General features: G+C 32.1%; 1 protein-coding gene across 1 annotated transcript; it reads right to left on the minus strand.

Moving 5' to 3' along the window:
- Window positions 1-4,600: 4,600 nt before the first annotated feature.
- Window positions 4,601-11,933, minus strand: LOC122598025 (CSC1-like protein At1g69450). Its single transcript, XM_043770630.1, has 11 exons — window positions 11,715-11,933; window positions 10,698-11,038; window positions 10,296-10,451; window positions 10,142-10,205; window positions 9,341-9,550; window positions 9,109-9,243; window positions 8,609-8,907; window positions 8,147-8,423; window positions 6,711-6,986; window positions 5,757-5,990; window positions 4,601-5,007 (listed from the first exon to the last, which is right to left on the minus strand). Exons 2-11 carry the CDS (start codon window positions 10,976-10,978, stop codon window positions 4,840-4,842), a joined length of 2,100 nt encoding a protein of 699 aa, XP_043626565.1. The 5' UTR covers window positions 10,979-11,038; window positions 11,715-11,933; the 3' UTR covers window positions 4,601-4,839.
- Between the last annotated feature and the right edge of the window lie 465 nt (window positions 11,934-12,398).

The following is a 12,398-nucleotide window of genomic DNA, read 5'->3' on the forward strand; positions in this document are numbered from 1 at the left end:
TCTCCTCAAGTCCTTACAATCTCTACATTTTTCAATTGATTTATATTCACAAACAAAGTGAATACTAAAAAAAGCTTTTCTTTATTTATAATGTTTATTACGAGTAATTATTTACTGTATAACCTTTGGCTTTTGTTTGAGTTTCATTTTTGTTTTTAACTTCAGCTAATTTTTGTTTATTGGATGGTTTGTAATTCCCGTCGATGAGATCTCTTTTATCCGGTATTTATAGACGATGATAAATATTCTATCATTTTACTTATAAATCATGTATATCCAGATGTTAATTGTTATTTAGCAAGTGGCTTTATTCACACTTATAATATTAGAACATAGTTGATTAATGCATTAAATATTTAGTGATTTGTAACAACAAAATAAAAAAGTATATTGCAGGCCACTAGAGTTAAAAGGAAATTATGAAAAATATACTTTACTAATATTGAAAGAAAGAGAGCATAAAACAGAATGTATTATCTATTTACCTGTGAATCTGTGATAATAAGTCGCAAAACATTATTTGGATCTTTTAAATGAAAAAATTGTGGCTAAAACAAATTATTTGTGATAAAAGACTCATGAAGTTGTTATATCGACAAAGATTTGATAAGAGTTTATGAAAGTCTTACTTGTTACATGATAAAAGCTTTAGATGATTTATTAGGTTGATCATAGTTGTCAAACTCTTATGAGTCACGAGTCGAGTCGATTTACACCCAAAATGAGTCGATTTGTTGGATGACTCGTTTTTGTCCAGACTCTTACAAGTCAGAGTGTAAAGTTGAATCGAGTCACGAGTCGCAAACTTGTAATTATTGTAGTTTAATACTATTGATATATATTATATTTATTCTTACATTATTTTGTATGTTATCTATGTAATTTTAATTCCTTTATTGCGAATATGGAGATAAATTGAAGTTTATAACTCAAAACTATTGAATATGTTATATTTTGGTAAAAGCTATCAAGATAATAAACTTATCTTTTGTTTCATAAGACGTCAGATATATAATTATACTATATTATGTGATATTCAAAAATATCATGATTCTTACGGGTTGAGTCACGTTTTGAATCACAAGTCAAAAAACCATATTTTCAAGTCGAGTCAAAAGTTATGAGTCGATAACTATGAGGTTGATATATAACTACTCAATTGTATAAGTTAATTGAGTATAAAGTGGTGAACAAATAACCTTTTTAGGGACAAACTTATTAAATTCCATCTTATTGGTTGAATTTTTTCTTTGGCCATAACTTTATGGATTTTGGTAATACCTTATATAGTTCAACCTAAGTTTTCCTTTTAATGCGTAAATAAAATGCACCAACTATGACAAATGATTGCCAATTTCCATTGTTTTCTAATACATATTCATTTTTCTCATTAAGTTGCATTTTGAAGCTTTGGATGAAAAAATTTGTCATCATCAAACGTAGTATCTTGTTAATTCAATTTCATTAAATAATTAGTTTGAAGCCCCACAATAATAATTAGACCGATAGTTGGTGCAGATGAAAGCCACGAAAGAGAACTAATGTTTTTCTTTAATAATTATCTCAACTTTGCATCATCATTTTCATTTTCCATATTCATCCATATTTGTACTTTCTTTCGAAAGAAGACTTTAAAATAAGAACGTATAAGAGTTTCGGAAAACTTGGGGTGATATTTATAAACATTATATGCCAAACTTTTAATTCTATTTTTTTTTTAAACTATTAGAATATTTTATAATTTGTTGTACTTTAAGGTTTATACACTTTATACCTAGTTTTTAATGCTAGAAATGATTTTAATTGTTAAACTAATTTCTATCATTCATGTAGATTATGTTATTGGGAGATTTATGTTTGATATATCAATCAGTTAAAAACTCTTTATAATATATATGGTGTCGATATATTTGGTGGAAAAAGACCCTCTTAAAATTTATCTAATAGAACAAGATTTATCATATTTTAAATAAATAAAACTATCACTTCGGGTTTTTGTAATGTTGACCCCATTGCACGTTCCACTAATTTGAGCCACCATTTTGCCTCATCTTTTATCAACATATTGATTGTTAATGGTACTAGAATACGGGTCCTTCTGCAGATAAATTATTATATTCTTTTACTTGTTTCATGTACATCTATTAATTTATCTTCAAAAAATTGAGATTTGACTCATATCTATATAATCTAAGTGAGATACATATAATTTCTGAATAATGTAGACTTTTATATTACCATATAACCAAATATACAGCATAAATTGTAGACTTACAACAAAAAAGTACCACATATACCTCCATGCTACAAGATGTAACACGGAGATACATCACAACAGATGAAAATACAAGACTTCAAAAGTTCCCCAACACATGACCATGAAAAAAGATAAAAAATGACAATGAAAAATGATAAAAATGACCATCATCAACTGAGATATTAATGTGACTATTTTCTAACTTTTTTCATGATTAACCCGGCAGAATCTTATCTAATATGATTCGACCTTGATTTTTTTTTTTTTAAATGAGAATATTAGATCTCCTGGCATTTCATATGTTACATGAAAATTGTAAACAAATGATAGTTCACTTTACATATATAGTTAAACGTGTTTTTCTATCTTTGTTTTTCTAATTCTCCTATCATGCAATCATGATTTTTTTTCTTCATAATGTTTATCTTCTTGAAGTTAAAAAATTTAAGTTTCATGAATGTGTTATAACATGTGCCTTAGCCCTTAGATGCATATTTTTAAAAACTAAGTGAATTCGAATGTTTGGTGTTCTAAATGACATTGTAAACTCGTTTGAATAAACCGATGAATAATTTGGAGTAATCAATGTTATACAAAGAGTTATCTCAAAAGGGATTAATGATGGTGATACGATAGACACGGTTCCTTGAGTGGTTAGGGAATCTAATGTTACTTTTATTGATTCATATGTCCAATTTTTGTTTAAAAGGATAAATACAAAAGAATTAAGGATAAACCAAGATTTACATCATCTAAGCATCATTTTCTTTTTCTATGATTTTTGGTAACACAGATATTGAAAGATTTGTTGGTAATGTTTACGTTTTCTTGTTTGTATTTCTATACATATATAGTGTTGTTAGTGTGTGTTTAATGAAAATAGTCAAAGTGTTATATTGGTTTGATACTTTGATGGTTAACACATGTTTTTGTCGTGATATATGAATACAAAATTTGACTTTTATAAAAATTTCCAAACTTATTTTGACTTCTCATATGTGTTAGAGAATCGTCGAAAACAAAATATGACAACGGGAAGTCATACACTTATACGTTATTAGACCTTGAAACTAAAATGATTGATGAGTAGATTAACATTTGGAATCAAATACTTATCTCGAAACAATCACTCCGTAAGGATATTAATTGCGAATATGACATGGCTTTGATCAATGAAATGATTTGATATCATAACGTGGCATGATCACATAACACTCTAGTACTCTATTTATTTTACTAAACTTTTCATTTTTTCTCTCTGTTTTTATACCGATTCGTAAAAATTACTTAATTTTGTCAATCCTATCTGGTATATTAGTGGTCAAATGGTAATAATAAAAGATGTGCTAACCTATTGATAAGAGTATAAGCCATGACTCCTCTTTTATATCGCGTATTCTATTTTCACAACAAAAAATGAATCATAAAAATAGATTAGAACGTTCAGAATAAAAGGTCATGTCTCTTACTACAGTCGCAACAAACTTAGCTGAATATCACTTAAAGTTTGTTGGATTATCTAAAAATCTTGAATTTGAATACTATACATTTTCAAGTGTATTGTCACAAATTTGTCTTTAGGTGATACTTAAGCTTAAGTTATGTTGCAAATTTAAATTATGACAATCAATTATTGACTTATTATGAGGATGATATAATCTTTGAAATGTTAGCTAAAAACAAATAAAACTAAAAACAAAATTACTTAAGGTTCAAATTCAACATAAGAGATCGGAAGACTAACGTATGATAAAGAACTCCTAATGATAATGGTCTAGTCAAAATTATACAAAAAGTAATCATTCCCATGACCACCATGAAAAAGGCAAGTAAAAGGCATTGAATTTTGACACTTGTATACCTATTTTAGGCAAGCACTAGTATACTCGTCATTATCCATTTTGTAGCATACTAGCATGATTTCTATTTGAATTACTAGGTCTTAAACTACCTGCCTACCGCTTGTGCTTCACCCTAATAAAGAGGACCACTCCCACACCAATGTATTTTTACATCCCACAGCTTCGGCATATCGCTTAGCCCCGTTCTCCAGCGCAAGAGTGTAGATTATATAATCAACAGAAGCAGGAGACCCTCTTGGAACTAATTTGTTTGAGATTATGGTTAATTGGTTATGATTTTTTTGACAAGGAGAATTAGGTCTAAAAGTATGGATGATCATGACTTATCGGGCATGAATCACAGGGCGGGGGAATTTTTCTTAATTCATTACAAAGTTCAAATTTAGAGCAAGAATTCCAATCTGAACCGTGCTTTGAATTCAAAAGATATTTAATGCCGTTCAACAAAAATGTCAAAAAATATTTGACACTCAAACAAATCTACACTAAATATATATTCAATATAAGAAGGAAGACAAGTTCATACAAATAGTTACAAATCAATCATCATCTACATGTGACTAAGCACATAATATGCAGCCTAAGCTTCTGTACATTAAATTTGTATGGAGGTTTCTTATCATCTGGTATAGACTCTTTTCTAGTCTCAAAAAATAAATAAGAGTATTCACACACGTATCCTGATTTATCATTGCACGTCATGCAGTATAAAGTATTCTTTTAGCCTCTAACTTCAGCAGTAGGGATAAGGGGTTTATGAAGACTGTCGTAACTTGCAGAATATGACATGGGCACAAGTGCTGGATTATGGTAGGCGGCACTCACTTGGTTTAGAAATTGAGGCATTGCAGGATGAGATTGATCTTCCCTATCTTTCTTGCGTAAAGCCTACAGACACAAAAGTACAAAGAGAGCACCAAAAAATAAATTAGTATTACAAACGTATACAAGTGGCTTGTAGAGATACAATAATTCCTGCTTTGATATCCATCCAGTGACGCATTGATAATAAACGCATCCATGATGATTCTTAATATTTTGGAATAGATGTAGCAATTCAACCCATTAACATATAAAAGGTGTTCTGCTTATCTATTACCTCTAATGGGCCATATGGGTTAAGCTGCTATATTTAACACAAAATGATCAAACGTGTCCAATAGGTAAAAAGTAACTACAAGTCTAGAAGTGTATTAGAATGCATTTCTTATTTATGATAAGTTCGATTGTAATTGTTAGATATCATGCTCTACAAGTCCAAAGAACAGAAAAAAGAAAGTGATTATGGGTCCAACCATATCTATTTGACCCATTACCCCACCAGTGTACTTGCACCCATCCATATTGCCACCCTAATTTGTAATGTACGGTATGTACCAACTTTTACAATGATGATATATGATGTTACCTTGTTCAGATCACATGACAATTACATTGATAATTTATATCTTTGAACAAATACACACGGGACGACTTTCAACCTGTTTCAACTGTAACGTTTATGGCTAAACTTTTTAGTTTGACCTATTTGAGGTTAAGAATGTTTCGCAAGTGAAATTGCCAACGCCAGTATTTACTATCAGTTCACACACAAATGCAAGAAATTACTTATATAGTATAGGCATGAAGTGACATACCTCGGTCGAATAGGCTGTAAAAATGGGTAGAAAGCGCTTTCGACAATATTCGTTGAAGAGAAGCGTAAGAACAGGAAGAGGCAAAGTTACAGAGGTGGCATGAGGAAGCTTCTTCAGTGTAAAGATTCCAAATGCTATGGATTGCATCAAAACAAGTGAGAAAATAGTAGAATCATGAACAACTGGCCAGAACTTCCCAGCAGATTCATACTTGGGTGCATAAACATTTAAGAGCTGCATGTAAATGTACCACTAATCAAACTTGATTCAAATTCATTGTTACAACCGCTATCTAGAGCACAACAATAATAGTTTGCTAATCGTCACTAAAAAGGATGGTATTTAATCAGTAACGACAATCGTGAAGGCTCACATAGTGAGGTACATATCCTCAAGTATTAAAGTGAAAACTGCCATCTTGATGATAGAACTAAATCACTAATAGCAATGTAGTTCAAAGTTTGAGGGTTATATGCTGAATATAGCGACGTACTTTTCCTGAATTTCTTAAAATAGAAACAGACTTTATGTAACCCATTATACAATGCCTGACATAATCTGATAATCATTAGATCCGATGATGTGGCACTGCTTTTATTTCATGTCATTGTCCATGTGGAGCTTATTTATTTATAATAAGTACGAAGTTTACAGTAGTTTGAGTAAAAATTTTCCTTAACGAGCCAATTAAATATACTAAGTTACATACGGGAAAAGATGGAAGCATATTATACTTTGAGTCTTTGACGAACTTTAAAAGCATGATGCTATTTCTTGCATATAACCTTAATTTTTACAGAATATATTTAATGCATATTGCATATAGACAATGTATGCACAATTTTGCACATGTCATAATATTAGATCATAATCACAAAGAATTCAAAGAAACTCATTCAGTTTTTAGATATAGAATTTTAAGCCATGCTTACTATGATTACTTTATTAACTAACCTGGTTACGATATATGATGTATGCAAGAGCAAAGTAACCCAGGAGAAAGGGAATGATCAGAGGAGCCAAGAAAAAGTACGTAAATCCCAAAAGTCCAAAGAAAAGAATCTTTGGAATGTCTTGATGATAAGGAAAAGATGGAACTGTGAAGTCATGGTCGGAGTTTCTTGAAAAAGGTTTACATAATAGGCTCCCTATGAAGGGTATCACCCGGAAGAGTTCTGACGAGGTGCTTGTCCATCCTAATGTAACAACATAAGCAATGAAAAATGATGCCTGCAAAAAATTTCAAGAAAGTCCCAATATGTAAGACTTCAAGTATTTCAAAATGACTACATTTTTTTTGGTTGGGCTAATGGCATGGGAATGCAATGAACTTCCAAAACATTCAATTGCTGTAAAAAGTATCTAACTCATTACCATATGATGTATAACTTAACAAAAACTATGGTAAGTTAGTAACTTTAAAAATAAAATCATCTGATTTAGATTCTTCTTTAAATTCGTTACTTTACTTACGATTCAACAATACTAAGTATTACTTAAAAAAAAAGAGTTTTATCATACGAGTATGTTATACGTGTAAACATATAAAAAATCCCGCAAGTAATTTTTATGTGGCATGTTTTTCTTGGTAGTGAAAGTACTGACTTATACTTGTATCTCAAGATAATTTGAAAAAAAGTTCTATTTTTTCAAAAACGAACGTCACCATATGGACTTAACGAAAGGCTCGTTAAACTTTACGTCAAACATTACCGATTTCTAAGTTGACGTTTTGAAAGTTCACTCATTCATACAATAAAAATTCGTCCCAAGTTCATTACATTCCTATGCCATTAGCCCTAAGTTTATCACCAAAGATGACAATAAACGATTTAAACACACTTAATAGGTCTAGAAATTAAAACAACTGCTATACGTATCTTTGTTGGAAACTTCATTTAACTTTCTGCAGGTGCTTGGATGTGCTACCAATTTCACTATTTGAATTTGCAATAACCAGATGTGCGAGTGTTTTAAAAAAGGTTTAGCATATTAACAAATAAAATGACCAAATATGACATTTTTTGTGAAAAAAACTCTATATGATTTGTGAAATAGATAAAGTTCTCTCAAACTAGATAATAGAAGGGGTAAATTAGTAAACCTTTATTTCATGCTTATATATAATTTCTGTTGAGGTGGTGTGAAATTGACTATTCAAACCCAGTTACCTGATAAGCATAATATGTTTACCAAACATTATAAACTAATTATTGCGATTTCAAGTCGTAATAATCAGATTTAGAATTCAAATTTGAGCACCCCATATGAATGTTATAAGTTATGGTTTTATTGATTTGGGGACTTCTGTTTAAAACGGTTATATCACATCCGATTTTTCATTTTACTTAATGGCATATATATTTAGAAATTCATGAGCATGGATTTACCTGAGCAGGGACAGAGACAGCAAGCTTAGAAGGGATCTCCTTGATCTCAAGAATAATAAATACCAGACTGAATGCGGAGGCCGATAGAACGTTCGCAAAGAAAACATTAAACACAGTAAACCAAATTACTTTGTGACAAGCACTCCTTTCAATCTCACTAACACAAGTATAGCCTTGTTGAGAAGATATAACTTTCATGATGGGAGGAACTATCTTCAGTGACACCTGAAGTATGAGATTCGGAACGTATCCTGTGATTACTTGACTTACGATAGACCTGCATCATTGATGAACATGCTATGAGCTTAAAAATTACATAGAGCCAAATCACATACAACTTTCAAATGTTCATCTATTTATTTGGATCCAGGACTGTCTGGAAAACAAGAGTTGCAAAATTAAGAGTTTCTGTTTCATATAACATAAAGGTCTAAAAACAAGGGAGTTGCAGAAGTTACTTACATGGTAAGAATGTTTTTGAGAGCAGGAAAGTAAGTTTCCAGCTGTGCAAGATTTGTAAGTCCTTGCACAATAAAAACTGGAATAAGGAACAAGATTGTGACAAGAACACATGAGACAATGACTATCAGTTTTGAAATCCATCTTCCCATAAATGTTGAAGAAAAGAATGGCCAATAAACATCCTGTGGCTCAGGTGCTTGCTCAGTTAGCCATTGAGTAGGATTATTTGCTTGAAGCATGTGAAGGGCGATTGCAGCACCATAACGGGAATTAAAAGACACAAATGCAGCTCGGACTTCCTTTCTTAGCAATAAAAGAAAGAAAGATTATTTTTTTAAAATTATGAATGGAAGATAGGGATGTTATAAATTTATAGTAACAGAAACAAAACAAAGCTGCATCATTCAAGAAAAAGTGCAGACATATTTAATTAGATCCATACTAGAAGTCTAGAATAACTGCAGAATATTGGAGATTAGAGAAGTAGAAAAGAATTAGACCTCTCTCGATTTGTCAATTCTCACATTCACCTCCACGTCTGGCATCTTTTCTTGGTGATCTACACGCATGTATTGTTGCTGATTGTGGACCCTTCTAAGATTGATAATCTTCTTGTATAAATTTTTCACAGCATTCTGGACATGGTTATAGCTTAGTTATATCAAATATACTAAAAACTACTTGCAAATTGCAATGATAAAAAGAAAGTGCAAGAACATAAGTGCAACTTACACTGACAGTCCAAACTTTACTTTTTCGATGAACGACCACACTAGATAAATATGTGTCAGGATGATATTCCGTGAAAAAGTTTTCAACACTGCTGCGAACACTGCTTCCTTTCGAAACTGGTATATTACTAACTAAGATAGTGAATTGATGAGGTTGAGGTTCTGATGAGAAAAAATAAGCAATCCTCTTTGAAGCTATATTTTTGTATTCCTGGGGGATTGAATGTAAGATCTCAATCAAGCATTTAAAGCAAAACTACTGCTTATATATTAAAAAAGAAAAGAAAACAAAAAAGGTTGAACTTCAGCCACAGAAAGGAGAAATGATAACATTTTTGTCAAGTTAAACAATTATTTTTGCATAAAAACTACAAACCAATTTAAAAGACGATGCGCATTCTACAAAATTATGAAAAACTGCTCACCAATTATATCATTGTTAAGGTCAAATATATATGGAGTATATGATAAGGTCAAATATATATGGAGTGATTGAATTTATTGGTGTTGTCATTTTTGAAGCATGATGTTTCAGTATGGTTATTTTATGCATTAACTAAACAGGTAAACAGAGCATATCCCTGTTCAGGTTACCGGATGAAACTTGAGCCTTAGGCTATCATGTATATCAGAATATGTCCTAACCGGTATTCCCTGGCCATCCCATGATGTTTACCCAGTGAGGTTCGACCTCATGACTCTTTTGAGACCTTCGGGACGCCTTTACCAGAGGGCACCTTGGAGATAACTTGTTTTATGCATTAACTAACAGGTAAAAAGGACCAGGAATAGTAACACATACCGCATAGAGAAGATAACACACAATCAAGGTAACAAAATATACAGCACCCAAATGATACCATAATCTGCAAGAAGATTCCAATACAACTATCAGAATTCTACAAGTAAGCACACACATTTGAATGCATATATGATATCAAGTCACCACAGATTACCTATCCGAGCCATTGTTTACATTCGAAATGCTAAATACTTCCAGTGTATTATTTGCTATGTTTACATAGTCCATATCATGCAGCTGATTTCCCGAGCAGTTCACAGGGATTAAAATGAAGATTCCAATAAATCCCGCTATACAGAATACTTTGAAACTGCAAATAAGAAGCAAGAATTAAAGGACTATTCATCGCCTTTTTTTGTTAACCTAGGTATCCGACCGGCTTGGTGACTAATCTCAGGGCAACCACATGCTTTCTGGTCAGCCCGGAGTCGTCGTGGGTGAACCTCTGTGGCCACAAGGAGGTATATTTTTTTGCTCCTATGATTAACACTTGGGACCTAGATATTTTCATCCATAAAGACCATCGTGTATGCAAGTTTTTGAAAGATGTGATCACCTGAAGATGATTATTCTCATGAATACGACAGCATCGAGTCCTGAATATGCTAGCAGATCATTTTCTGAAGGTTGCCACGCATTTTTCAACCAACCAGCAGTTGGTAACAGCCTGTCTAAATGAAAGCGCCTTGGACGATGGGCTCTCCCCTCAGCAAGCATACGTGGAGCATATACTTTATAATTTCCAGGTTGTTTTCTCAAAACCGAATACAAGATGAAGAAGATTGTACAAAGTGTAAAGTTGATTGCGACAGACGCTAAAAGACCGGAGACAAACATTTGGTAATCCCAAACCTTTTGCTGAAGAAACTCACAAATTAGTGAGAACCAACAGCAGATCTGCATTCAGATTATTAGAAGTTTATATACAATCAACTAGTCCACAAATAAATGAATTAACAAATGTAAGTACATCAACAGCAACTCAAATTAGATATCTACGTATTTTGTGTTGTTAACTAATTATTTACTAAAGATGCATAACTTTCATCTCGAAAAGAGCTACATGGATCTCTTAAGAAGGACCAAAATCTGGTGCAGGCCTAACGTGCATACGACGTTTACCTGACTCTTTGGACCAACTTTTTTCATCTGGCCGGATTAGGGATGTAAACGAGTCAAGTGCTTAACAAGATACTCGACCTGATTAAGGTCGACTTCAAGCATAACAACTTTCAAGCTCGAGTCGAGCCCAAACAAAAAACTTAAAAAGTTAGACTCGTTCAAAAGCTATTCTAGAGGCCTAAACTGTAAACTTGACTAACTATTTTAGATTCTATTACGCTTAAAAATCTGGATGGTAATCAATCGACGCATTATCTTACGTGTCTAAGTTAGAATCACTCCATTTTTAGAGGTAACTGATTTACTAACACTCAATCAGTTATAACTCAATCTATCTATCTATCTAACAAAATATTTATTTCACGGAGATATTAAGTTATTAACATAATATTTTATTTACAAAATTAATCAGTTAGAGCATAACTTAATAGAATTCAGCTACAAATCATACCTAGTGGGAGAATTTTGTTGCAACTTTTATTACATATGTATATATATGTACGTGTGTTTTCTGAGCGTTGACTTCCGTTGACCGGTGGTGGTGGCAGCGGCGGAATCGGGGATTGCGGCAGTTGTTATATCGGAACAAGGAAGGCAGGCCAAACAAAACGTGTTGACTTGCTTGTATCGCGTATGGAAGTATATTTATTTCGCGGTTATATTTTTGGTTTTAATCATTTGGATCTCATATCATCTAACCGTTGGTTATAAGCTATAACGTCCAACTACCAAAAAAAAAAGATATTCTTTTTAAGGTTTTACCAATTTTTTTTCTTTTCAAACCCCCCTTTTCTTTCGTATGTATAAAATTACACCAAACTATATACTCCGTATTTACCAAATTTAGACAATGTTGGCTTTTGTCCACCGATACAATACTTGCCACTCAAAATTTTTTTTTTAATTGTTTTTATTCGTCATTTATGTGAATCTTTCTAACTTAATGAGAGGTGGCAGTTGTTGTGATCATGATGATGGGGATTGATATCTTGATATGGGACTCTTTCACAACTATCACCTTGTTGGCTTGTTCTTTCTTTTATCATATATATTAAAAATGCATTTGATAAATAGTTATGGTGATGTGCGCAATATTACTCCATTATGACCATTACACATAAGGGGCTAAAGGATT

Source organism: Erigeron canadensis, chromosome 4, assembly GCF_010389155.1.
Source record: "Erigeron canadensis isolate Cc75 chromosome 4, C_canadensis_v1, whole genome shotgun sequence".
Taxonomy (NCBI): Eukaryota; Viridiplantae; Streptophyta; class Magnoliopsida; order Asterales; family Asteraceae; genus Erigeron; species Erigeron canadensis.

Excerpts from the sequence above, each read along its gene's own strand:
- LOC122598025 (XM_043770630.1), bottom strand. The coding sequence starts at position 10,978 with ATGTTTGTCTCCGGTCTTTTAGCGTCTGTCGCAATCAACTTTACACTT. Across the intron at positions 9,551-10,141 it reads TGTGTTATCTTCTCTATGCG|GAATACAAAAATATAGCTTC; the intron begins GTATGTGTTACT and ends TCAATCCCCCAG. Across the intron at positions 8,424-8,608 it reads CTCAAAAACATTCTTACCAT|GTCTATCGTAAGTCAAGTAA; the intron begins GTAAGTAACTTC and ends TCAATGATGCAG.